The sequence below is a fragment of the Prorops nasuta genome, unplaced genomic scaffold (assembly GCF_024137725.1).
Source record: "Prorops nasuta isolate Cenicafe-Biocafe unplaced genomic scaffold, Cenicafe_Pnas_1.2 PNAS00009, whole genome shotgun sequence".
In the NCBI taxonomy this organism is placed as follows: Eukaryota; Metazoa; Arthropoda; class Insecta; order Hymenoptera; family Bethylidae; genus Prorops; species Prorops nasuta.
This window is the reverse complement of record NW_027116806.1, coordinates 8832602-8858364: the sequence shown is the minus strand read 5'-3', so window position 1 is coordinate 8858364 and position 25763 is coordinate 8832602. Positions and strand designations below refer to the sequence as shown.

The 25763-nt window shown below is 30.7% G+C and overlaps 5 protein-coding genes and 1 long non-coding RNA gene across 9 annotated transcripts; 3 read left to right on the top strand and 3 right to left on the bottom strand.

Annotated features, from left to right (window-relative positions):
* The first annotated feature begins 46 nt into the window (after window positions 1-46).
* Window positions 47-1808, top strand: LOC136776344 (erlin-1-like). 2 transcript variants are annotated; one of them, XM_066731794.1, is made up of 4 exons: window positions 47-157; window positions 467-593; window positions 680-869; window positions 972-1808. In XM_066731794.1, the coding sequence occupies exons 2-4, from the start codon at window positions 486-488 to the stop codon at window positions 1652-1654; spliced, it is 981 nt and encodes a 326-aa protein (XP_066587891.1). In that variant the 5' UTR covers window positions 47-157; window positions 467-485; the 3' UTR covers window positions 1655-1808. The 2 variants fall into 2 exon arrangements, with proteins under 2 accessions (XP_066587891.1, XP_066587892.1); XM_066731795.1 differs by lacking the exon at window positions 47-157 and adding an exon at window positions 166-309.
* Window positions 1809-1942: 134 nt separating this feature from the next.
* Lamtor3 (Late endosomal/lysosomal adaptor, MAPK and MTOR activator 3) lies at window positions 1943-2991 on the top strand. The gene is made up of 3 exons (XM_066731798.1): window positions 1943-2188; window positions 2366-2593; window positions 2657-2991. Exons 1-3 carry the CDS (start codon window positions 2180-2182, stop codon window positions 2792-2794), a joined length of 375 nt encoding a protein of 124 aa, XP_066587895.1. The 5' UTR covers window positions 1943-2179; the 3' UTR covers window positions 2795-2991.
* A 140-nt stretch (window positions 2992-3131) lies between these two features.
* LOC136776345 (glyoxylate reductase/hydroxypyruvate reductase-like) lies at window positions 3132-6245 on the bottom strand. Its single transcript, XM_066731797.1, has 6 exons — window positions 6078-6245; window positions 5887-6014; window positions 4416-4605; window positions 3855-4018; window positions 3475-3765; window positions 3132-3390 (listed from the first exon to the last, which is right to left on the bottom strand). Exons 1-6 carry the CDS (start codon window positions 6146-6148, stop codon window positions 3275-3277), a joined length of 960 nt encoding a protein of 319 aa, XP_066587894.1. The 5' UTR covers window positions 6149-6245; the 3' UTR covers window positions 3132-3274.
* Window positions 6246-7122: 877 nt separating this feature from the next.
* TM9SF2 (transmembrane 9 superfamily protein member 2) lies at window positions 7123-12193 on the top strand. The gene is made up of 13 exons (XM_066731697.1): window positions 7123-7442; window positions 7630-7697; window positions 7772-7865; window positions 7933-8190; window positions 8452-8578; window positions 8652-8794; window positions 9295-9471; window positions 9629-9773; window positions 9861-10038; window positions 10114-10273; window positions 10341-10492; window positions 10579-10862; window positions 10943-12193. Exons 1-13 carry the CDS (start codon window positions 7314-7316, stop codon window positions 11008-11010), a joined length of 1983 nt encoding a protein of 660 aa, XP_066587794.1. The 5' UTR covers window positions 7123-7313; the 3' UTR covers window positions 11011-12193.
* A 229-nt stretch (window positions 12194-12422) lies between these two features.
* Acn (Acinus) lies at window positions 12423-17397 on the bottom strand. Of its 3 annotated transcripts, none has more exons than XM_066731695.1 (9): window positions 17088-17397; window positions 15389-16769; window positions 15230-15314; window positions 15040-15159; window positions 14758-14959; window positions 14478-14686; window positions 14179-14406; window positions 13859-14116; window positions 12423-13675 (listed from the first exon to the last, which is right to left on the bottom strand). In XM_066731695.1, exons 2-9 carry the CDS (start codon window positions 16753-16755, stop codon window positions 13556-13558), a joined length of 2589 nt encoding a protein of 862 aa, XP_066587792.1. In that variant the 5' UTR covers window positions 16756-16769; window positions 17088-17397; the 3' UTR covers window positions 12423-13555. The 3 variants fall into 3 exon arrangements, with proteins under 3 accessions (XP_066587792.1, XP_066587791.1, XP_066587793.1); XM_066731694.1 differs by having other exon boundaries at window positions 15389-16757; window positions 17088-17396; XM_066731696.1 differs by lacking the exon at window positions 17088-17397 and having other exon boundaries at window positions 15389-16112; window positions 16183-16345.
* Window positions 17398-18950: 1553 nt separating this feature from the next.
* Window positions 18951-20228, bottom strand: LOC136776405 (uncharacterized). The gene is made up of 4 exons (XR_010823067.1): window positions 20116-20228; window positions 19855-20023; window positions 19592-19763; window positions 18951-19499 (listed from the first exon to the last, which is right to left on the bottom strand). It is a non-coding gene; the product is annotated as an uncharacterized lncRNA (long non-coding RNA).
* Window positions 20229-25763: the final 5535 nt, after the last annotated feature.

The window sequence follows — 25763 nt, the reverse complement described above, 5'->3', positions numbered from 1 at the left end:
GCTATAAAAACTAAAAATTACTTGGTTTTCTAAATTAAATTTAAAAAAACCGGAAGTATAAAATAAAATGTCATGGCGGACAATTAAAATAAATCAGATCGAACCGAATTAGAATATGATGGCAAACTATTGAACACTATAAAACAAATAACAAGAAGTAAGCTACATATTTTTATAAGTAAATTATTTAAAAAATTTTGTGTGATATACAACTAGGACAATTTATTTGAGTTAAAGCTATAGAAATATGCGAATAACATAACCCTATTATACAATGTTATATTACTTATGTATTTTAATGGAATAAATGTATGTTTCCTATGTAATATTATTTTATATAAAAATATTTTAAGGAAAGGTTAACTTGTGTTTTGTTGCTCTTTTGGGAAAATACAAAGAGAGCCTCCAAAACTGATTTTTTTTTTAAGTTGTTTATTATATTTTTATAAATATTTGCAAATTCTAGGTGTAATTAAAGCATCAAAATGCTTGATCAAAATGTTATTGTAATATGTTTCCTTATTTGTCTGGCAATGGTCTTTAATTTCTCATTACATCGTATTGAAGAAGGACATGTTGGTGTTTATTTTAGGGTATGAATATATATTTTTGTTATAAAAATGTCCCTATAAATATAAAAATTTAGCTATCTTATAATTTGAATAAATTTCCTTTTCAGGGTGGAGCTCTATTACCCCAAGTTAGTAACCCAGGCTTTCATATGATGATTCCTTTATTAACAACTTATCGCTCAGTTCAAGTTACATTACAAACAGATGAAGTTAAAAATGTACCATGTGGTACTAGTGGTGGTGTTATGATTTACTTTGATAGAATTGAAGTTGTAAATATTTTAGATTCAAATAGTGGTATGTATTTTATGTTATATTTATTTAAAAATATAAACAACTGTTATAGATATTTTCAAAATTTTTTTTTTTAATAATATTAATATTATCAATTCTTTGTAGTTTATACTATGGTAAGGAACTTTACAGCAGATTATGATAGAACATTAATTTTTAATAAAGTTCATCATGAATTAAATCAATTTTGCTCTGTGCACACATTGCATGAAGTCTATATTGATCTATTTGATCAAATTGATGAGAATTTAAAAACAGCATTACAAAAAGATTTAAATGAATTAGCACCAGGCTTAAGTATTCAAGCTGTTAGAGTGACAAAGCCTAAAATTCCTGAGACTATTAGGAAAAATTACGAATTAATGGAGGCAGAGAAAACTAAACTCCTTATATCTACTCAACACCAAAAGGTAGTTGAGAAAGATGCAGAGACTGACCGTAAAAAAGCAGTTATAGAGGCTGAAAAAGAGGCCTTGGTTGCCAAGATTCAGTATAATCAGAAAATTATGGAAAAGGAGTCTTTACAACGTATAGCATTAATTGAAGATGAAATGCATCTGGCAAGACAAAAAAGTCGATCGGATGCCGAGTACTACCAAATGAAAATGCAAGCAGAAGCCAACAAATTACTTTTATCTAAAGAATTTCTGGAGTTAAAGAAATACGAAGCTTTAGCGCAAAATACGAAAGTTTATTATGGACAGGATATTCCACGAATGTTTATGTATGGAGGATGTTCAGATGATTTTAATTTTAGCAAAACACAAAATGTTGAAAAAAGAGTATGAAGTTTATTCCTATTTTAATGTCAAAACATCCTGTGTGAATTTACAAATATTTCATTTTTTATCCTCATAACACCCTACATTATGCAGTATAGATTACTTAATACACATATGAAATTTGTAACTTATAAAATAAAAATTGGACTGTTTTAACTAATCATAATTAGTTATAAAGTTTTATAATTATAAAGAAAAATTTAATTTATTTAAAGATATTATAAAAATAAATTAAAAAAAATTATTCTTAAAAATTTGATTGTTTCTAACATTTCAAAGATCTGGCCTGTATAAAGTTAATTCAAACAATTACAGACTGTACAAATTATCTACCATACACTGTCCATAGTTCATACATACAATACTGGCATATTTAAAAAAAATTATATTTACCATCTGGTATTCTATTATCAAACGCGACGGCTGTCATAAAGCTGCTTAAATTTGTTTCTTATTGCATTACAAGGAATTTTTAAAAAATTTATTGAGAGAAGGATAACCTTAAATTTAACCATAACAAAAAAAAACAAAATGACAGCGGTATGTAATTTAATAAATATAGTAATAACTAACTATAAACACATTAAACCCTATATTTTGAGGTTATGAAAATTGAAATTTAATAATTTCAACAACAATATTAAAAACTACAGTCCATTGCCTTTATAAGTGTATTAATATTTATTTAATTATTATAGTCATAATATTAAATTATAGGAGTTGAAGAAATTCCTGCATGGGCTTTTAAATAATGTTGAAGGTTTACACAGCATATTAATTACGGATAGGGATGGGGTACCAGTCGTATCTGTAGCAAATGACAAGGCCCCAGAATTTGCAATGAGGGCAAGTTTTCTATCTACATTTGGAATGGCTACAGATCAAGGAAGTAAATTAGGTCTTGGAAAAAATAAAACTATAATTTGCGTGTATAGTAGTTATCAGGTAATTATCTTTAAAATTAGTATTATTTAAATGTATAAACTAATAAATATTAACAATTTTTAGGTAGTACAAATGAACAAATTGCCATTAGTTGTTAGTTTCATAGCTAGTCACAGCTGCAATACAGGACATATTTTATCACTTGAAGATAAGATAGATTCAATACTATGTAACTTAAAAAAAGCAGTCGCAGAGGCATGAGAGTTATTCGTATATGGGTGATAAACAATAAAGGATCAAATAAATTCATAATTTTTTCTCAAATAGAAATATGGATGATTACTGTACAGTTACAGTATTAGAAAAAAATAAGTTTTATTTTATATTTTAGCTTATTTGTACAACCATTTTTGTATTATATATTTTACCAATATATCATTTGTTATTATAATATTGAAGTACAGCTTTTTGAAGTTTATAAGTATTTGCAATTTATACCACGTGATATTGAGCTAATAATAAGATATATAAACATGGTTGCATTGAATCATCTTAATGTGTAAATAATAAGTAAATGAGTAGGTAGAATGCAGATACATGTATTGAAAGTACTTCACTTTTATTAATTCAAAATATAACTTATTGTACACAATCTAAATTAATACACATTAAGTTATATCTATAATATTTTAATTTTATAAATAATCTGAAAAGCATGTTTAATTGAGAAAAGATTAATTTTTATAATGGATAAATCAAGGGTTTTCCTTCTAATCCATTAATGACATTTTGAGCAGCAATGATTGACATATCCATTCTTGTCTTTATTGTTGCACTTCCCAGGTGTGGAATAACAACTATAAAAATAGATAAGTTCATATTAAAAGCAACATTATTCTTTACGACTGGTTTTGTTATACAATTAATTAATTAATACAAACCTGCATTGGGTAGTTGTAATAGTTCATGGTCAGGTGGAAGTGGCTCGGGATCAGTAACATCGAGTCCAGCTGCAAAAATTGTTTTATTTTTAAGAGCCTTAACAAGATCATCAGTTATAACGGTTTGTCCACGTCCAACATTAACAAAAACTGCGTTTTTTTTCATTTTCTGGAAAGTGGATTCGTTGAAAAGACCTCTAGTTTCATTGGTAAGGGGAACAGCAACAATTATAAAATCACTTTGCTCGAGCAGCTCATCCAATGATACAAAAATAGCGCCGAGATCATCTCCTAAAAACATTATATTAATTTTTAAAGAAGTAATAAACATATGCAAATGTGACCAGTGAAAGCATCGAGTATTAGACGGCACTTTTTACCAGCTTTTTTTCGCGAATGACCAGTGTAAACAAAGCGTTCAACATCGAAACATTTTAATCGTTTTACTACAGCTTGGCCAATAGATCCCAACCCAACTATTCCAACGGTGGATCCTCGCAGCTCATAACCCAAAAGCCATTGGAAATTAGTGTTTACCTTTCCTCTGTGAAATATGTGAATGATAAAAAATTAGCTTAATTGACTTGAGTGAAATTGCTTAACCCGTCAATAGGCGCGTAGGTTGTGCTGAACAGTGAGTAGCCCAGGCAGTAATTCAGTCTAGTATATTGCTTTATTGGAGGCAGTCATATACCAGCGTTTAATTAACACGAATAAATTAAACAACTAGTACAGATGATTGTTGTCTGCTTAAGAGGAGACTATATAAATGACATATATTCAAAAATAAATTTGAATTAGAAAATATTTTATATTAAGTATATTAAAAAGTAAATGGGTTGTCTGTGATAGGCCCTATATAATTCTATCTATGGCAAAAAATTATGCTCCTAATGACGGGTTAATAGGTGAGCGTTAATTCAAGGAAAATTTTCAAATACTCTTCAAGTTTCTGTTGTCCTTCGTGGATGCGTCTTGCGGCGTTTAATGTAAGCAAAATAGCAATTTCTGCAACTGCAATAGACAATACTTCTGGTGTATGTCCAACTTTTATTCCGCGCTTCTTTATTTCCGGTACATCCAAGTGATCATATCCAGCAGACACAGTGGATACGACTTTTAGTTTAGATCCTGTAACAAAATAAAAGGCTTATTAATTCATTTTCAGAAATGATTTTTTTTTAAGTTGAATATTATTGTTATAAATGCATAAATAATTGTATTAGATATATCTGTTAAAGACAAACCCTGGGCAAGTAATATTTCTTTAATTCAGTAGGACTTTATAATATAATGCATATTTGACAATATTTTTTAAAATTAAATCTTATGGATGTAAAATATATTTTATACAAAACCATCAAATACATGTATATAGAAGACCGGGGCCAAAATGTTTTCTTCGTTTATAATTTTCTATAATATTAATTAATAAATAAACATTTACTCACACTAAGAAATATTAATAACGACACTGTTTTAAGCCAAGTTAAATATCGTTAATATAATATATGCCGGTCTAAAATTTCAATAATATTTATATATTATTGATAAAGTCTTATTTTACTTCTATACTCTTTATAGCCGATCTTAAGAATTTTCCAAAATACTGTATTATAAGTATCACGTCATTCAGTCGCGTTTATTCGTCGCGTTTATTCGTCACGATATGTCGATTTGAAATTGCATGAAGGTGTAGACGTAGGTTCGGTCTTGTTTAACCGAAGTGTATAAGTCCTTGAGCCTCATATATGCACACGCATTGTCGTTCATTTATCTAATTATAATTTCAAATCAAAATATCTATTTAACGACTACGAAAATCGATAAACTCATACATATCAGGACCTCTTTCACCAGCTCTCAAAATTCGAATTTCCACATAGGATTGCCAATTTTTTTTAAAATACGTATGCTAACATAGCAAAATTGTCAATCTTACATGGTAAATTGAGCATTTTTGGAGTGCTGAAACAGACTCTTAATGCTTTTGAAAAAACTCAAAAAATATAAGCTACATACGATAAAAAATTAAAAATTATTCCATTCGTAAAAAAATTAAAGTGACTTTTAAACAACCTTGAAAATTGAATATTAGTAATAAAACTATTGATGCGGTTAAACTTCCCCTTGAAGCCATGAAATATGTTTTTCTATTTTTGTCATCTTTCATATTTCCAAAGTAATCAATTGCAATTTTTTTAAATAAACATGTTCGTTTTAACGGAGAGTTGCTACACTTTAGCACTTTGTGCACTTTTTACGGTTTTAATTTATACAACTGATGAAGACAGAGCAATGAAAAGTTTGGAATGTGTAAAAATTGTAGTTAAAGCAAACAAACTTTATATATACACACTAGCGACTGAAATTATATTATTTAAATTTAAATACAACTGAGTCAAATATTACCTGCGATATTTAAAAACTCCGTATTGACAGTTTGATGGCCTACAATGACAACAGCATCGTGATCCGGAAGTGCTTGCAAGACCTCTTCTTGACTGGGATAAGACGATTGGATTACCGTCACATCGAATCTTAATAAAAAATTAATGATATAGTACATAAGCGTGTTACAATTAAATTAATCATGATTATACTTTTCTTGAAGAAGTTTAATAGCCGTGTCGAAGTATTTGTTGCTTGTGATCAAGACGCGTAATTTACTCATCTTTCTCTTTATTATACAGGGAAAGGTTTCTTCAAACTAAACGATCACAAAAGTGTAAGATTACCTGTGGAGTTGAGTAAGATATCGCTTTATATATAAGAGAGGAGAAAATCTGATCATGCGCGCGCAAATGTGATGCTGTCGACAGATACCAATACAATTTTTAGAGTATAGTTCGGGTGAGAGGGAAGGGGATCAATGTTGTGTCTGACATACGTATACGTGTTTTTATTATCTATCGTTTTCTTTTTATCATATCTTATCATAAATTTCACATTGCCACATTACCACATTTTTGTTGTTCGATCTCTTTAATTTCTTTTAATACTAAGTATATAGTTTTTCTATCTTTGTCTTTCTATTCTCTCTACTCATTTATTCTTGTAGTAGAGTATATAAATAATATTCTTAAATTATAATAACTGCAATTATCTTAATTATAAATATTTATTAAAATTTATAATTGTATGCAGCGGACGCGTTCATAACGTGTGTTTTAAAGATATTCCTTGGAAAAAAACCACAATTTCCTGTTATGCCTGACACTTTTGATAATATTGGTTTTATATTTTTTAAGTATTCACAGATTACTATATTTAACCAAGGAAATTGTAATGCGATTGGTTTTAATAGTTTCAGACTTTTTCAGAGTTTCTAGGTAAAATAATAAATTACAAATTTGAATTTTAAATTAAGTTGGCGGGGTAAAAATAAATTAGGGCCACGACACGAGAGATTCAAGACAATTCAAGTAGCTGCAATGCGTACTGCGTAGTGTGTGGAAAAAATACGTGTAGTCATGAAAAGGCAGCTTAAAGTTTTGTATTGTTCCGTTTCTTTCTGAGCTAGACGTATAGTATGTACATATGTACATATGTATAGGCTAGGCTTTAACGTATTGTAGCGTAGCATATATAATAAAGTCACAGATGCATCATATGTATGTGTATAGGATTAATGTGTGTGTTTGTATGTTACTTTGTTACATTGTTGGATTGATAGGGGTAAAGTAAGGAAACAGGAGACACGTCGTAGGATAAAGATATTTCGTTGATAAGAAACTAAAATTTGGTCAACTTATTTTTGTATACAGTCAAGTCGATAAACGAGAATCTTGTACAGCAAATCGCTTTAATTATTAATTTTTTCGTTTTGCCAACTGGCAATGGCGAAATTATTGGCAATATATTTGTTATATATATTGTGCTTATTTTCTAAAGCGTTTGCTTTTTATTTGCCGGGTTTGGCTCCTGTTAATTATTGCAAAAATACTGATATTGTAGGCACATGCAAGGTATGCTCTATCTACTAACACTTTAACTGTCACTTTCGGCAAAAGAATTTGGTTATACCCGCCACGCGTAAAATAATTCGTACTTCTATCAAATTCTTTTGTTTTTCGTCTTAGATGACTTTATCCAATGATTTAGATTTATACAAATACATTTATTGATATTGTGTAAAATATATTCTATTTTCAGGTTGCAGTCAAATTGTATGTCAACCGTTTAAATACAGAAAAATATGTTATCCCATATGAATATAAACAGTAAGATAATCTTATTACAAGGATTTATGTAATGTGTACAGTTATAATTAACATTATTTGGTGATGAATTTTAGTTTCGATTTCTGTACAACTGTAGAAGATGATTCTCCAGTTGAGAACCTGGGACAGGTGGTATTTGGAGAACGTATAAGGCCATCTCCTTACAAAGTGAGTTAGTTTTGTATTTTTCTTTCAAAATGAGCATGTATTTTTCACACAAAAATTTTTATTGTAGCTAGAGTTCATGAAAAATGAGAAATGTAAAAAATTATGTAGTAAAACATACACAGGAGGTAATAAAACATCAGAAACGAGACTACAATTTCTAAAACAAGGCATTGCACTAAATTATCAACATCATTGGATAGTAGACAATATGCCAGTTACATGGTGTTACCAATTGGAGGATGAACGTCAATATTGTAGTACTGGTTTTCCAATGGGTTGTTTTTCTAGGGATTCAAGATCTCAGCAAGATACTTGTAGCTTGAATGTGCGTAAGATTTATATTGTTATTTATGTTTTTTTTATATATGAATTTATGTTGCTCACCTAAATTTATATAAATTTACTTATTGCTGTTGGGTCTGTTTGATTTTTTAGAAAGTTATCATACTTATTATATTCTGTATATCTCTTACAGTGTTAATTTTTATAATGGATAAAGACAGAAATATCAAAAGTGTAGCTAAAATAGACAATCCTTTAATGTAGAATAAAGCTTTCTAAACTCAAGATTTTGAAATTTTTGTAGAGTCTCTCTCGTCATGGCTCAAAGGCATATTACCTATTTAATCATGTGAATATTAACATTACATATCACAGTGGAGCTGGAGAAGAATGGGGTAATGGATTTAAAGAAAATGGAGGGCGCATTATTTGTGAGTAGTACAGGGAAATAAACAAAGTTGTTAAAATTTAATAGATTTTACCATTTCAATTATCATCTTGTAGCTGTAAAGATTGTTCCCCAAAGTATTAAGCATGAAGGTTCACATCTAGATTGTGAACGTAAGGATCCAATGGTATTACCAAATGATGATTTAGGGCCGAAACAAAATTTGGAGATTATTTATACATATTCTGTTACATTTGTTGTAAGTAACAGTGTAAGAGAAAAGCCTATATACAACTTGTTTCATTTTAATTCCCCCAGTTGAAACTCTGCATTTAATGGTAATTTTCATTTTAAATATTTCATAAATGCTTGGATTAAGTAATACATTCATATAGTGTTTTGGAAAACTCTTGGAATAAGCTAAAAAAGTGTAATAGAAAATAGAGGACTTTACTTGAGAAAAAGGATTAGTATAAGTTACACGGTAGTGCTCGGCGGTATAGACATGTCATTATCTACTTTTATATGTACTTGCCGTCGAGACACTACCGTGTCTCTTGATATCTTTTGTATGACCTTCAATAGATCAGTCAAATTTAATTTCATACTTTCATCATCTTTTCCCCTTCACATCCTACAATTTATGTGAAATATTTATTGTATCTTGCATACTTTATAAATTATTTGCCTGGGAAAATTAAAATGGGACAAAAATTATATGTTTATATTAGTTCAAAAATATATTTTTTTCTTTTAAAGGAGAATAATACAATTAAATGGTCCTCCCGTTGGGATTATATTCTGGAATCAATGCCACATACTAATATTCAATGGTTCAGTATTTTGAATTCCCTGATTATTGTATTGTTTTTATCAGGGATGGTAGCAATGATAATGCTTAGAACACTGCATAAAGATATTGCACGCTACAATCAGGTACTTTTTTACAAACCTTAACTCTTCTTTTACCTCATGTAATATAAACAACATTAATTTCTTTTTCTAATACTAAAGGTAAAAAATGTGTAGTTTTCTTTGTACTTTAAAATAATTATATAATGTCTGTGTGTTCCATTTGCCATTCTAATTTCAGATTGAGTCAGGTGAAGATGCTCAAGAAGAATTTGGCTGGAAGTTAGTCCATGGAGATGTTTTTCGTCCTCCAAGGAAAGGAATGCTGCTTTCAGTATTTCTTGGATCTGGTATTCAAGTTTTCTTTATGACTCTTGTCACACTAGGTAAAATTAAATTTTATTATTAATGAATAAAATTATATTTCTTTTTTATATAAGTAACTACTAATTTTTATAATTAATTTTTGATAGCCTTCGCTTGCTTGGGTTTTCTTTCTCCTGCTAACAGAGGAGCATTGATGACTTGTGCAATGGTATTGTACGTGTGCCTTGGTTTTGCCGCTGGTTACGTATCTGCAAGGATTTATAAGAGTTTTGGTGGAGAGAAATGGAAATCGAATGTCCTACTTACATCTTTACTGAGTCCTGGGTAAGTCTTTAACACAAATAATTACACAAATATTGCTTTTAATGAAAATTTGATTAATATGTTTTACATTTCTAGAATTGTCTTCAGTTTATTTTTCATAATGAATCTAATATTCTGGGCAAATGGAAGTTCAGCCGCAGTACCGTTTAGCACGTTGGTTGCTCTGCTGGCCCTATGGTTTGGTGTCTCTATCCCATTAACATTTATAGGTGCATACTTCGGATTTAGGAAAAGGGTAAAAGCAATACAATAAAATATTACAGACAGAACGGTGACTATATAACTAACAAACATATTTTTAGCCTCTTGAACATCCTGTTAGGACAAATCAAATTCCACGTCAAATACCAGAAAGAAGCTTTTACACGCAACCGATTCCTGGTGTTATAATGGGAGGCGTGCTACCTTTCGGCTGTATATTTATTCAGCTTTTTTTCATCCTAAATTCTCTCTGGTATACAAACGGAATAAATTGATAACAATTAGCTTAAACTTAAACTGGCAGCATAATATTAAAATAAATTTACTGATTATTTTCAGGTCAAGTCAAGTTTATTATATGTTCGGATTTCTTTTATTGGTATTTCTCATACTTGTCATTACATGTTCTGAAACAACAATCCTACTTTGCTACTTTCATCTATGCGCAGAAGATTATCATTGGTGGTGGCGCAGTTTCTTAACGTCCGGATTTACAGCATTTTATCTATTAATTTATTGTATTCACTTTTTCGTAACGAAATTAGACATAGAAGGTGCTACATCAACCTTCCTTTATTTTGGATATACGCTTATCATGGTATATTTGTTCTTCCTTTTAACAGGTATATATAAACTTTCATTCTACTTTATTTCGCATTCTAATCTCATGGCATTAATAATAATCTAAAATGTTTTTATGAAGGCTCTATAGGTTTCTTTGCCTGTTTTTGGTTCGTAAGGAAAATTTACAGTGTGGTGAAAGTCGATTAAAGAATCCTTCTGATTTCTGCAAAGGATGCAGTGAAACATCGCGCTTATAACAGCAAATAAAATTTTACCACTACTGACCATCACTTTTACCATCGTTCTTTCAACACCAACTTGTAGCTGTCATTCAAACTGTTACGGGTGTTCGAGAACGCACGTCTTTTAAGGCGAATCATAAACGCAATTATTCATTCGTGGAATGGATCTTTACAAAGTGAATGACTCTACCTTCCAGTAACGTTTGAAAACCAACTGTACGTATCTACAATTAAAATTGTATATCACGAATAACGGTTATTTTCAATGTTACATTTACAAAATAAATATATTTATACTTTATATAAAATAAACATGTGTCACATCAGATCTATTAATGTTCGTTTCAAGATATGCAATTGAAAAAGAAGTTTGCTTCTTTTTATTATTTTGTTTAAAAAATAATATTCCACAAACTTTTGAGTTCCCAGCCCAAGTATAACGAACCTGAACAATTTATTTATTTAAAAAAGCTTTAACACTTATGTTTTTTTTGCTTTTAAAAGTCCATTTGGTTGAACTGTGTAACAGGAGTTTGTATTAACTTGTCAAATAAATGTATTGTGATTATATTTAAAGTCAAAAGATTACTACAATATTAATAAAATTTAATTAAATAAGTGCGGTTGTAATTCTTTCCTGTAATTTTAAATGAAAAATTAATAATTTTAACCAAATGTAAGATTAATTTGATCGGCGATAGATATGTATATCTTCTGTATATTTATTAAAAAATAATAATAACGATAACAAAAAACAATCTTTAGGTCTTTTATCCACGAGCGTTGCACAATGTATTGCAATTTTTCTATTTTCGCGGTGTGTATAATTTTAAAATAAAGGCTTTACGTATAATATAAATTGTACTTGAATGTAAAAATAAGAAAAATATAATAATAATATTTTTATTATTACGAATGAATGCATGAAAATGAATGGCATAACGAATGAATTCCTAATAAATGTTGCGTCTGTAATATTTGGATGAGCATATTTTTTCTACTCGATAACTTCTGTTGTATGAAGTAGCAACGCTCTCCTATCAGACTCAAGGGAGTAGAGTACATGTAATTCAATAATTTTTTTAAACACTATCGTTAAAAATGTTATATAAATTAAAAAACAAATAAACTTCATGTATATAAACAGAAATGTTATTTCTTATTTTAATCTAGCTTATTCCGAATTTAGTATGGACATAGAGGGGGCAAATGAGAATTTGGAGACTATGATATAATATCAATGGAAGATTAATATGAGGAAAAATACTGTTAGTTTGATTTAAAGCATGTTTATATTTCGATATATAGCTCTATTTATCTGAATGCGTAAACAAGTCTCCTAAACCTATCACGATTTGTAAAAAGATAAGTTTAAAATTGTATACGTCATTCAGTTATTTATTGATAATTTTACACGTCACATTATGGAACAATGAATATTATTTATTATATACATTGCGTTGTTTCCTGCGCCAACTAGTATCACACAGGTTTAACACCGATGCTTCAAGATTCACTATTTCGAAATAATGGCATCATTGTACAATGAGTTCGAAAAATCGTTAAACTTAACATAAAAAATTTGGAAATACAAGAGAAGTGAGTTGAATAGAAATAAACTAAGGGGCAAAGTTTCTCTCACTATTATTCATTTGTGTATAATCGCAATGGATTCATAATTGCAATGCGAACTCTTCGTTATCCTCTGGTTCTCATGACTAATCAATCATTAATTTATCTTCGATCAATTTGCTGACGTTAATGAAGAAGAAAGTATACATTGTTCAATTGATTCCCATTTCTGTTTCTTTTGTTTAAATTTGAATTTCCATTTATGCTTTTTTTGTAGACAATGTCTTGTCAAAGCACAAACACGGCTTTTGCCACAGATCAGTCTGTACTGAAAATTCCCACGTTGTAAAATTCATCCGTGCTACAGTCTATTGCTTAACACCGATAGGGAAACATCAGGAGCGTGAATATCCTTTGGTGGTCGACGAATGCGGAACCACTACTGAGTTTTATCGGCTTTCTGTCTGAGAGATACTGTCGATGACCTGTAAGAATTATAGTTTAATGCTGAAACTTCAAGACGGGAACAGGAAAACTGGATCTGGATCATGCATGGAGTCAGTTCGCTCTTGTAAAAACGTCACCTCGAAGCGAATAGGGCATGTACTTCAATCAAAAATTAGAGTCCAGTTTAAATAAGATAAAATAAAGTTATTGTCGAACAAAGTTTAAACTACTGTTGGTTGTAAAAATAAAAATAAAATAAAATTGTCGTAATATTGAAAAGTGACTTGTGAATCATAGTTGCTCCTTTTGCAAAATAAAAGTTTATCGTAAACAGTAACATTTAGAGTGTCTCGTTTCTGTGTAGTTTTGAAAAATTATTGATTAGAGTGATGAGTGACTCAGAAATCTGTCAGGGTGTGTTTATCAGCGTAACATGAGGAAAGGGAAATTTCTGCCATGGTTAGCAATCGGTTATTGAATCTATTTTTCTTTTATTTTCGTGGACTTCGTCGGCGACGACCATCCCTATTTCTTTCAGCGCGCCTCATTTCTTCTAATCTACGCGCATGCTCCGCCATATGCTGCCTTCTCATTTCCTCTTTAACTACAATCTGCAAAGCAATGAAAATGATTAACATTAGTTATGTTCAGGTACCTTAGCACTAAATGTTCAATGTAATTAATTTATCAACCCGGGCTTTTTCAAATTAATTACTAATACTGCGTATTTGAAGCTACATTGCTTAATTGTATATAATTGAATACTTAAAAGATAGAATTTGGTTAAGACTTACCTGTTCGTTTGTAAGTGGGAGCCAGTATATGCAAGGCGTTGCTTTTGTTTTCCTAAACAAATCGTCCAAAAGCTTAGCAGGTGGCGGATCGTCTTCCTTCTTTTTGAACTTCCTTGCTGGTGCTGGTAAATGAGCTTCCATTGCTGGGCTTCGACTTCGCAATCTTCTTTTTTTATCTTCTTTCTTCTCTCTTTCTTTTTCCTTTACGTGTTGCTGGTTCTCCTCCTTACCTAAATCCCATTCCCTTACCACGGTTACCTAGAAAACGCAAATTTGTTAATTTAACTACCATTTGATTTTAGATAATGACTCATTCGTACCTTTGCGACATTTGTTTTTTCATCTCGGCCCCAGTCGTGTTGCCAAATATCCGTTGACACTAAAGGCTCAGTCTTTCTCAATATCGGTTGATCTTTCGATAATTCTCGAGCCATCTCCATATCCTCCTTAGTAGCGTATTCAACGAGAAGTCTCTTAGGATTTGAAACTGGCCAGGATATCCCATGCAATGCCTGTCTAGTCTCGAATGCTTGATCCTCATTTGTATACTGAAAAAAGAAATGTAGTTATCAAATGTAATTAAACTAATTTTAAAAATAAACTAAAAGAATATTGATACCTCTACAAAACATTTAGACTTAATCCTGTCCATCCAAAATCCATTTTCTACAATAGTGCCTGTACGCGTTAAAAGTTCCTTTATCTGATTAAGAGTGAATGGACGAACTAAATTCTTAATAAGAAGAATATTAGTAGGCGTGGAAGCTGGTGGACTAGGTGATTTAAGATGCGGTGTGTCTTTGACAATGGATATTTTTCTTCTTGTTCCTAAAAAAATCAAATTCAAATCAATGATAATTGTATTACTAAGAGGAATAAACTAATACACAATGTAATACCTAAATGATTATCTGTTTTTCCATCTCCCTTTTTAGCAGTACCATTTTTCTGGGTATTCTCGTCTTTATTTACTGTCTCCCCAGTACTGCTATTTATACTGTGCCACTTTTCAATGTCGTTATGAGTTTCCTTCTCCTCGTCGTCATCTTTCGATAAACGAACCTCGTTAATTGGTAAAGGCTTAGCACCAGGTACTAGCTCCTGTTAAAAATACAGTGTATATGGTTATTTAGGTATAAAGTTTCGATATTCTTGCATTTTGTTTACTAAACATTTTTTACTTTCAAAGAATCTGTAGAAATAGAAAATGAGGGCGCGGTATCTGTTGAAAGGGATGTAATACCCCACCGGCGTTTCCGAGGAATGCATTTTTGCTCTTCATTACCATTACTGTAGCTCTCCTAAAACAATATTAGAATAGAAGGTAAAATTATATAAAAAATTAAATTGCTTTGAATAAACATGGTTTACTTGATTTTGATTGATAGATTCGGCATTGTTACTCCCTTCAGGATTATCAAGCTTACTTTCACTTTTTTCTGCTATCCTTGAAGCACTGTAAAAAATGATCAATAAAATATTATTGATCAAACAAAGTGAATGTTAATATTTAATAATAGGGATACTTACAATGACCTCTTCAAACTAACTTTGGCAGGTTTGTTGTTAGTTGATTGAATAGAAGATACAATTGGTTCTAATTTTTTAATTGATGTATCAGGCTTCTCTCTGGTGCTTTCACAAGTCTCTGTGTCTATTCCTGCATCATCTAAAACAGTATTAGCATTATGATCTGGAGATCCTGAAGGCTCCTTTTCTTCCTGAGATGCCTCAACGTCAGATTGATTTTTTTGTATAACAGATTTATCTATTTTGCTTTCAATTGATGCTTCATCCTCAGAATCTTGTGATTCTGAGTTGGAGGAGTCACGATATTTGTCACGAGGTTTTCTACGGGCCGATCTTGACGTTGTTCTAACAGTTGTTGGACTTGACTTTGTACGAGCTTCGTCCTGTGACTCTGACGAAGACTCTGATTGAGAAATCTTTGTTATCTTTTGTATTTTAGGTTCAGCCTCCTCATTTTCATTATCATCACTACTATCTTCTCTTTTTATTTCTTTAGGGGCAATTTCTTCTTTTTTAGTTTCTTCTACTTTAATCGGCTTTTCTTCAGTTGTAGATGGTTCCACTATAGGCTCTTCTTTAATTATTATAGAAGTTATCTCTTCTGACGTGGCAGCATAATCTCCATTAGAGTTAGAAGTTGGATCTGTTGTATTATTCGGCTTACTGGATTCGCTATCAATGTTTTGGATGGAACAACTTGCCTCATTTGTATCACCTTGCTGATCTATGTTTGGTTTATCGTCAGACAAGTTGGCTGAAGTGGTTTCTGGCAGGATCTCCTTGCTATCACTTACCTCTTCGTTGGAGTCCTGACATGGGTATGAAGAGGAGGGATCATCTGGCTGCTCAGTACCACTGGGTGTTCTTTTAGAAGAAACCAGTGTCTCATCCGCCGAATCAACCTCCCCTGCAACTCCCTCACCACTCTCTTGCCACTTGTTTGCCTTTCTTCTGCTACCGGAGGCATCTGATGATGTTTCTGACGTATTACGCTGTCTGCATAATGTAAGCTTCTGTATTTCTCCTGGAGATGCATCTGCTCTTGCCACTTTCCAAACTGATTCCCCAATATCATCTTCTTCCTCAGGGGATTCTGATTTTACTACTCTTTCGGTTGAAGATACTCTGTCCTCAATTATGTCAGCTATTTTTCCTTGTTCTTTATTCTGACAACGTACAGTTATTATACCGTCCTTCTCATTATTTTCCTCAACTTGAGTACTTTCAGCTTGCTGCTCTAAAACCTCCCGCTCTGGAGATACTGTTGGTGACCTCTTCCCACGTCTTCTTGTAGACTTTCTTGTAGGTTTTTCAACTTTCTTCTCTGGAGATCCTTTTGCTTTATTTCTTTCACTTTTACGCCTCATGCCTAATGACAAACCTGAATATAAGGAACTTTACACGTCAAATTAAACAATTTTCGAAATCGTCAAATAATGCACCAATGAAAATAAATTAGCGTAATTGATGGTTTAATTAATCGAAAAACGATATATACTTATATATAATTTGTTTTAAATACTCATCTAAATTTATAAAAGTAAGTTTGACGTACAAAAAATAAAAATAGTTTTATTCAAACTACAAAGGATAGCTTGTCAGTTGACATTAAAATTGTAGAAGTATTAGAAGCGGTAATTTATGGTTATCTAATAAATCGCATGCGCCTTATATATTTATAGATAATCCATGTACTCACTTATTTGCTCAATTAATTTATGAATTAAATATCGCCAATGCTTTATTTCTTGTCCTTGTACACTATACCAACGCGGAAAATATTTTGTTTTACAAGAAACAACGTTCCCAACAGTTCTAACAATGACGCTATGAACCTTATGAACAATCGTTTGAGGGAGGTTGAGAGCTTCTAAAGCACACAAAAAAAAAGAGCGCACCAATGAGGTTTGTTCTAAAATTGAAATGTTGGTGGTTAGTGATAAATACGTGATCGATGAAAGAGAAAGGGTTGAGGAGAGGGGGGATAAGAAGTGCAAATTGCAGTGATTGCATCCGGAGTCCAGACTACTCTGAAGTACTCTGAACAGTCTGAACTCTCTACCAAGGTTGCCAAGTCCGCCATCTTGAATAGTACTACGCTCTATAGTAAGTGAATTTTGATATAAGGAATGCAGACTGCACAAAGTATACTGCCAGCGGAAATACATCAGTAGCCATCTTAAATGCAGAACGTAATATATCAAAAATTATATATAGTATATTCACAGCCTGTCACCGTGAACGGCGTGAACGAAGACAAATGTTAGTATACGGAAAAATAAAGTGTAATAAAGAAATAAGGAGTAGTGACAGCTTTGATCTATCTGACAGCTGATGTACTTATGGTATAAGTGAATAAATAAAATAAAAATGCTTTTCCTAAATTGATTTTTAATTTTGATAAAATGGTCAAATGTAGCCATTAATTAATTAGATTTGGTAATAAATACAAAAAATGCGTTTTATTATAACAAATGAGTTGAGGTAAAATAAACTCAATGTTTTTATATTAATCTGTTAACAAATGCATTTTTTTATTTATTATTGAGTCCAATAAATTAATGGTTATTAAAAAAAAAATTCCTTGTAATGAAAAAAAAAATGAAAAAATTTTAAACTTCACCAAGACTCGAACACGAGCCCACCGCATGACAAACGGCAACCTTACCGCCTGCGCTACAGCGCTCACCTGATGTACCAAGAGCAAAACAGCCTTTTAAAGACTGACTACAATTCTTTCACTAACTCGTCATAAACGATCAAGAATTAGCTGTAATAATAAATACATTTATCTACATAGCATTATTGTACTAAATTTATTGTTTTTAATTTGAAGCATACATTTTGCATGAAGATATGATAATTTAAGGGTAACCATTCAGTACTCTATATACAAAACTATTCATATGCTCAACTATCATAAATTAATTAATATTATAATATTTGTTATATGTAGTCGAATAACTATGATAAACCAGCATATGAATAGTTTTGTATTTAGAGTATTGCATGAACACCCTTAAAGTATCGTATCTTCATGTAAAATGTATGATTCAAATTAAAAACATAATAAATTTAGTGCAATAATGCTGTGGAGATAAATGTATTTATTATTGCAGCTAATTTTTGATCGTTTATGACGAGTTAGTGAAAGAATTGTAGTCAGTCTTTAAAAGGCTGTTTTGCTCTTGGTACATCAGGTGAGCGCTGTAGCGCAGGCGGTAAGGTTGCCGTTTGTCATTCGGTGGGCTCGTGTTCGAGTCTTGGTGAAGTTTAAAATTTTTTCATTTTTTTTTCAATACAAGTAATTTTTTTTTTAATAACCATTAATTTATTGGACTCAATAATAAATAAAAAAATGCATTTGTTAACAGATTAATATAAAAACATTGAGTTTATTTTACCTCAACTCATTTGTTATAATAAAACGCATTTTCTGTATTTATTACCAAATCTAATTAATTAATGGCTACATTTGACCATTTTATCGATATTAAAAATCAATTTAGGAAAAGCATTTTTATTTGCTTTGAGTTTTTAGGTAAACGCAGCACCACTTCACTCGGATGACACGTAAAAATGTCACGGTTAGCGGTAGTCGCTCTTCTTCTGACGCCAATGTTGCCTGAAGTCCAAATCACACCTATGCTCTCCAGGCATAGTTGTGTTTGTACCGCTTCCCTTTAAACTTTCTATACTGCTGCTGGCTAGCGCTTATCTTCATTTTTGTTGCTAAAAGCTTGATTCTGGCATCACTGCCGTGTGGAACTATTAGTTTGATAATAAAAGCAGAGGCTTAATTTTAAGAGATTGCAACATATAGTAATTAATATAGATACAATTGTAAAAAGAAAACAAAAATTTTATTTTACATATATTAACTTTAAATAAAATCCCACAAAGTACTGTAAAATATCTAACATGTTATATTATATATCTAATCTGTCAGCTTCTTTATTTTAATATTCATCTCAATTATCACAGTTTGATCCTCAGCGATGACACAGTAACCACATTATGGTGAATCTATTCTTTTCTTTTAATGTTCGATCCACATAGCTTCATCCTCAGCAGTGATACAGTAAACACACGTACATTACTATAATTTAATCTGAAACAAAATCCCACAAAGTACTATAAAACATCTTACATTTTATATTATATATTTATTCTGTCATTTTCTTTATTTATTATTGTATTTACCCAAAATGCTGACTCATTTATTTTAATGTCTGTCTCAATTAACACAGTTTGATCCTCATCAGCGATGACACAGAAACAACATTATGGTGAATCTATTCCTTTTGTTTTAATGTTCAATCCACATAGCTCCATTCTCAGCATTGACATAGTAAACACTTTACAATAATTTAATCTGAAACAAAATCCCAAAACGTACTATATAAAATCTTACATTTGAAATTACAAATGTAATCTGTCAGCTTCTTTATTTGTATCGTATTTACCCAATGTGTTGACTTGTTTATTTTAATATTCATCTCAATTAACACAGTTTGATCCTCAGAGATGACACAGTAACCATAATATGGTGAATCTATTCCTTTCATTTTAATGTTCAATCCACATAGCTCCATCCTCAGTAGTGACATAGTAAACACATTACTATAATTTAATCTGAAATAAAATCCCAGAAAGTACTATAAAATATCTTACATTTTATATTATATATCTAATTTGTCAGCTTCTTTATTTATTATTGTATTTACCCAGTTTTTTCACTCGTTTATTTTATTATCCGTCTCAATTAACATAGTTTGAATCTCAACGATGACACAATAACCACATTATGTTTAGTCTATTCCTTTATTTTAATTTTGAAAATCTGCATAGCTCCATCCTCAGCACAGTGACATAGTAAACACATTACTATAATTTAATCTGAAATAAAATCCCACAAAGTACCACAAAATATTTATATCTTACATTTTATATTATAAAATTTATTGTTATACTTATCTAAAATGTTCAGTCCTTTATATACTTTTAAAAATCATTTTTATGTACATTTTACAAATTTCGTCACTTTATTTATTCACTTATACCATCAGTACATCAGCTGTCAGTAAGATTAAAACTGTCACTTTATTTCTTTATATTACTTTATAACTTGTGGTATGTATATACTAACATTTGTCTTGGCTCACGGACCATGCATTATGTATTTTGAAATTAGTAATTAGAAATATCTATATTGCGGTCCCTCTACAGTCTCTACCCTCTGACGTATTTCCGCCGACCAGTAGTATCAGCAGCGACTATAGCGTAGTACCCAAAATAGTACTACGCTATAGGATATGTCGCTTTTGGGTACTACGGTAGTACCGAAAGTACTACACTTGGCAACCTTGGTGCTCTGGGTAGAGAGTATGTAGGTAGAGAGCGTAGAGAGCAAGGTTGCCAAGTGTAGTACTTTCGGTACTACCGTAGTACCCAAAAGCGACATATCCTATAGCGTAGTACTATTTTGGGTACTACGCTATAGTCGCTGCTGATACTACTGGTCGGCGGAAATACGTCAGAGGGTAGAGACTGTAGAGGGACCGCAATATAGATATTTCTAATTACTAATTTCAAAATACATAATGCATGGTCCGTGAGCCAAGACAAATGTTAGTATATACATACCACAAGTTATAAAGTAATATAAAGAAATAAAGTGACAGTTTTAATCTTACTGACAGCTGATGTACTGATGGTATAAGTGAATAAATAAAGTGACGAAATTTGTAAAATGTACATAAAAATGATTTTTAAAAGTATATAAAGGACTGAACATTTTAGATAAGTATAACAATAAATTTTATAATATAAAATGTAAGATATAAATATTTTGTGGTACTTTGTGGGATTTTATTTCAGATTAAATTATAGTAATGTGTTTACTATGTCACTGTGCTGAGGATGGAGCTATGCAGATTTTCAAAATTAAAATAAAGGAATAGACTAAACATAATGTGGTTATTGTGTCATCGTTGAGATTCAAACTATGTTAATTGAGACGGATAATAAAATAAACGAGTGAAAAAACTGGGTAAATACAATAATAAATAAAGAAGCTGACAAATTAGATATATAATATAAAATGTAAGATATTTTATAGTACTTTCTGGGATTTTATTTCAGATTAAATTATAGTAATGTGTTTACTATGTCACTACTGAGGATGGAGCTATGTGGATTGAACATTAAAATGAAAGGAATAGATTCACCATATTATGGTTACTGTGTCATCGCTGAGGATCAAACTGTGTTAATTGAGATGAATATTAAAATAAACAAGTCAACACATTGGGTAAATACGATACAAATAAAGAAGCTGACAGATTACATTTGTAATTTCAAATGTAAGATTTTATATAGTACGTTTTGGGATTTTGTTTCAGATTAAATTATTGTAAAGTGTTTACTATGTCAATGCTGAGAATGGAGCTATGTGGATTGAACATTAAAACAAAAGGAATAGATTCACCATAATGTTGTTTCTGTGTCATCGCTGATGAGGATCAAACTGTGTTAATTGAGACAGACATTAAAATAAATGAGTCAGCATTTTGGGTAAATACAATAATAAATAAAGAAAATGACAGAATAAATATATAATATAAAATGTAAGATGTTTTATAGTACTTTGTGGGATTTTGTTTCAGATTAAATTATAGTAATGTACGTGTGTTTACTGTATCACTGCTGAGGATGAAGCTATGTGGATCGAACATTAAAAGAAAAGAATAGATTCACCATAATGTGGTTACTGTGTCATCGCTGAGGATCAAACTGTGATAATTGAGATGAATATTAAAATAAAGAAGCTGACAGATTAGATATATAATATAATATGTTAGATATTTTACAGTACTTTGTGGGATTTTATTTAAAGTTAATATATGTAAAATAAAATTTTTGTTTTCTTTTTACAATTGTATCTATATTAATTACTATATGTTGCAATCTCTTAAAATTAAGCCTCTGCTTTTATTATCAAACTAATAGTTCCACACGGCAGTGATGCCAGAATCAAGCTTTTAGCAACAAAAATGAAGATAAGCGCTAGCCAGCAGCAGTATAGAAAGTTTAAAGGGAAGCGGTACAAACACAACTATGCCTGGAGAGCATAGGTGTGATTTGGACTTCAGGCAACATTGGCGTCAGAAGAAGAGCGACTACCGCTAACCGTGACATTTTTACGTGTCATCCGAGTGAAGTGGTGCTGCGTTTACCTAAAAACTCAAAGCAAATAAAAATGCTTTTCCTAAATTGATTTTTAATATCGATAAAATGGTCAAATGTAGCCATTAATTAATTAGATTTGGTAATAAATACAGAAAATGCGTTTTATTATAACAAATGAGTTGAGGTAAAATAAACTCAATGTTTTTATATTAATCTGTTAACAAATGCATTTTTTTATTTATTATTGAGTCCAATAAATTAATGGTTATTAAAAAAAAAATTACTTGTATTGAAAAAAAAATGAAAAAATTTTAAACTTCACCAAGACTCGAACACGAGCCCACCGAATGACAAACGGCAACCTTACCGCCTGCGCTACAGCGCTCACCTGATGTACCAAGAGCAAAACAGCCTTTTAAAGACTGACTACAATTCTTTCACTAACTCGTCATAAACGATCAAAAATTAGCTGCAATAATAAATACATTTATCTCCACAGCATTATTGCACTAAATTTATTATGTTTTTAATTTGAATCATACATTTTACATGAAGATACGATACTTTAAGGGTGTTCATGCAATACTCTAAATACAAAACTATTCATATGCTGGTTTATCATAGTTATTCGACTACATATAACAAATATTATAATATTAATTAATTTATGATAGTTGAGCATATGAATAGTTTTGTATATAGAGTACTGAATGGTTACCCTTAAATTATCATATCTTCATGCAAAATGTATGCTTCAAATTAAAAACAATAAATTTAGTACAATAATGCTATGTAGATAAATGTATTTATTATTACAGCTAATTCTTGATCGTTTATGACGAGTTAGTGAAAGAATTGTAGTCAGTCTTTAAAAGGCTGTTTTGCTCTTGGTACATCAGGTGAGCGCTGTAGCGCAGGCGGTAAGGTTGCCGTTTGTCATGCGGTGGGCTCGTGTTCGAGTCTTGGTGAAGTTTAAAATTTTTTCATTTTTTTTTTCATTACAAGGAATTTTTTTTTTAATAACCATTAATTTATTGGACTCAATAATAAATAAAAAAATGCATTTGTTAACAGATTAATATAAAAACATTGAGTTTATTTTACCTCAACTCATTTGTTATAATAAAACGCATTTTTTGTATTTATTACCAAATCTAATTAATTAATGGCTACATTTGACCATTTTATCAAAATTAAAAATCAATTTAGGAAAAGCATTTTTATTTTATTTATTCACTTATACCATAAGTACATCAGCTGTCAGATAGATCAAAGCTGTCACTACTCCTTATTTCTTTATTACACTTTATTTTTCCGTATACTAACATTTGTCTTCGTTCACGCCGTTCACGGTGACAGGCTGTGAATATACTATATATAATTTTTGATATATTACGTTCTGCATTTAAGATGGCTACTGATGTATTTCCGCTGGCAGTATACTTTGTGCAGTCTGCATTCCTTATATCAAAATTCACTTACTATAGAGCGTAGTACTATTCAAGATGGCGGACTTGGCAACCTTGCAGAGCACCCAGAGTAACCAGAGTTGTCAGAAACAGGTAATTCTGGTAATTTCCCTTCCACCTATTCCCAAGTAAATTGTAAAACACGGAATGAAAGTGAGTCACAAAGGTCAGCATAAAAACTGCAAACTGTAGAAAATTCTATTTAATTAAAATTTACCAAAGCGTTTATCATTAGGTGGAAAAATCAGCCGAAAAAGTGGGGTAAAGAAACTACCCGTTTCTGGCAGCTTTGATCAAGAATCAAGACAGTAGGCAAGCGCAGCAAAGCAGTACATACACTATTGCTCAATAATCTTGCGTCAGGCGAGGGGCAGTGGGGATAAGAGAGGCAAGGGGTTATCTAGGGAATTCTAGTGGACACCGTCAAATTTTTGATCGGCTATCCCTTTGACGCAAAAGAGCTGTCAAAAGCTAAATTAACCTGTATTTTGAAGAAATACAGAAACATAAATATTTTTAAAAAACAAATAAGAAGAAAGAAAGAAAGGATTTTAATAAATATATAAAGAAAAAATATCAGATGAGTATTAGTTAATAGGAAATGTTAAAGTAATTATAAATTATTAAGAAAATATACTTTGTGGTTTTTTTATTTCTGTTACAGGTTAAATGCTGTTTCTGATGAGTTTAAATTACAGCAAAGAAATATATATAGACCAATGAATAAAAAAGGACTAATTTATGAAGCATTTCTGTGTGGACCAGTTATTTCAATAATTATGGTTTAATTATGTTATAATAGTGATTGTGAAAGCGTTTGGTGTATATACACAAAGAAATTCTATTATAAATTAATAATTATATATAATAATGTGTTGATTCCTATTACTATAAATTAAAGCTAGTTCAATTAAAATACTCGTTCTCTTTCTTCCTTATCCAAATTCTATACATACATAGTAATTAGATATTCTCATAGAATCTATCCTTTAAACTAATTAAATTGCAACTATTTGAAATGTGCAAGTCATAACTATTTGCTTCAATTATTTGTATTATTCAATGCGAGACAAATTGCATAGAGACTCTTCAAATTTCTTATTGATCTGTCACATTCTTTCACATCTTGTGTGACATTTATTTGCCTTGATTGTTCCTTCTTCTTCTAGTTTTCAACATATACCAATATTTCTCTAGATATTTTCAAATACGCTGAAGTATGCTTATTCTGCTGTCTAATTGATTCTATCAATGTGAGGATGATAGGTAAGCTATTGCTCTATTAAATTTGAAGAATCTAGACACTTCACTTAATTTATTGTACTTAAATATAATGTTTGGTACTTCGTCTACATGATATCTTTTCTTTACATTTGACAGGATATTGTCCTCCAATACATTCATGTATACTGCTGAGTTAATCTTGTTTTCAGCTTCAAATAATTTTCCAACTACATATTTGGATATCCATTCCTAATATACAATACTTATTTTGTTACTCCTATTTGTTGTTGAGAATTATCTGTCTTAAATCCTTAATTTATCTAGTCGCCATATATATATTCTATTATTTTCAGATGATTGATATATCTTACTACCAATTCTGTCAACATTATAATAGGAGTAACAAAATAAATATATTCTATATTCAAAATGTATATCCAAACACGTAGTTGAAAAACTATTCGAAGCTGAAAGCAAAATGAACTCATTAG

Excerpts from the sequence above, each read along its gene's own strand:
- TM9SF2 (XM_066731697.1), top strand. The coding sequence starts at position 7,314 with ATGGCGAAATTATTGGCAATATATTTGTTATATATATTGTGCTTATTT. Across the intron at positions 7,866-7,932 it reads TAAGGCCATCTCCTTACAAA|CTAGAGTTCATGAAAAATGA; the intron begins GTGAGTTAGTTT and ends TTTTTATTGTAG. Across the intron at positions 10,274-10,340 it reads ACTTCGGATTTAGGAAAAGG|CCTCTTGAACATCCTGTTAG; the intron begins GTAAAAGCAATA and ends ACATATTTTTAG.
- LOC136776344 (XM_066731794.1), top strand. The coding sequence starts at position 486 with ATGCTTGATCAAAATGTTATTGTAATATGTTTCCTTATTTGTCTGGCA. Across the intron at positions 594-679 it reads ATGTTGGTGTTTATTTTAGG|GGTGGAGCTCTATTACCCCA; the intron begins GTATGAATATAT and ends TTTCCTTTTCAG. Across the intron at positions 870-971 it reads TATTTTAGATTCAAATAGTG|TTTATACTATGGTAAGGAAC; the intron begins GTATGTATTTTA and ends AATTCTTTGTAG.
- LOC136776345 (XM_066731797.1), bottom strand. The coding sequence starts at position 6,148 with ATGAGTAAATTACGCGTCTTGATCACAAGCAACAAATACTTCGACACG. Across the intron at positions 4,019-4,415 it reads GGACAACAGAAACTTGAAGA|AGGAAAGGTAAACACTAATT; the intron begins GTATTTGAAAAT and ends CATATTTCACAG. Across the intron at positions 3,391-3,474 it reads ATTACAACTACCCAATGCAG|TTGTTATTCCACACCTGGGA; the intron begins GTTTGTATTAAT and ends CTATTTTTATAG.
- Lamtor3 (XM_066731798.1), top strand. Across the intron at positions 2,594-2,656 it reads GCGTGTATAGTAGTTATCAG|GTAGTACAAATGAACAAATT; the intron begins GTAATTATCTTT and ends AACAATTTTTAG.
- Acn (XM_066731695.1), bottom strand. The coding sequence starts at position 16,755 with ATGAGGCGTAAAAGTGAAAGAAATAAAGCAAAAGGATCTCCAGAGAAG. Across the intron at positions 15,315-15,388 it reads GTTAGTTTGAAGAGGTCATT|TGCTTCAAGGATAGCAGAAA; the intron begins GTAAGTATCCCT and ends CATTTTTTACAG. Across the intron at positions 14,687-14,757 it reads AAAAACAGATAATCATTTAG|GAACAAGAAGAAAAATATCC; the intron begins GTATTACATTGT and ends TGATTTTTTTAG.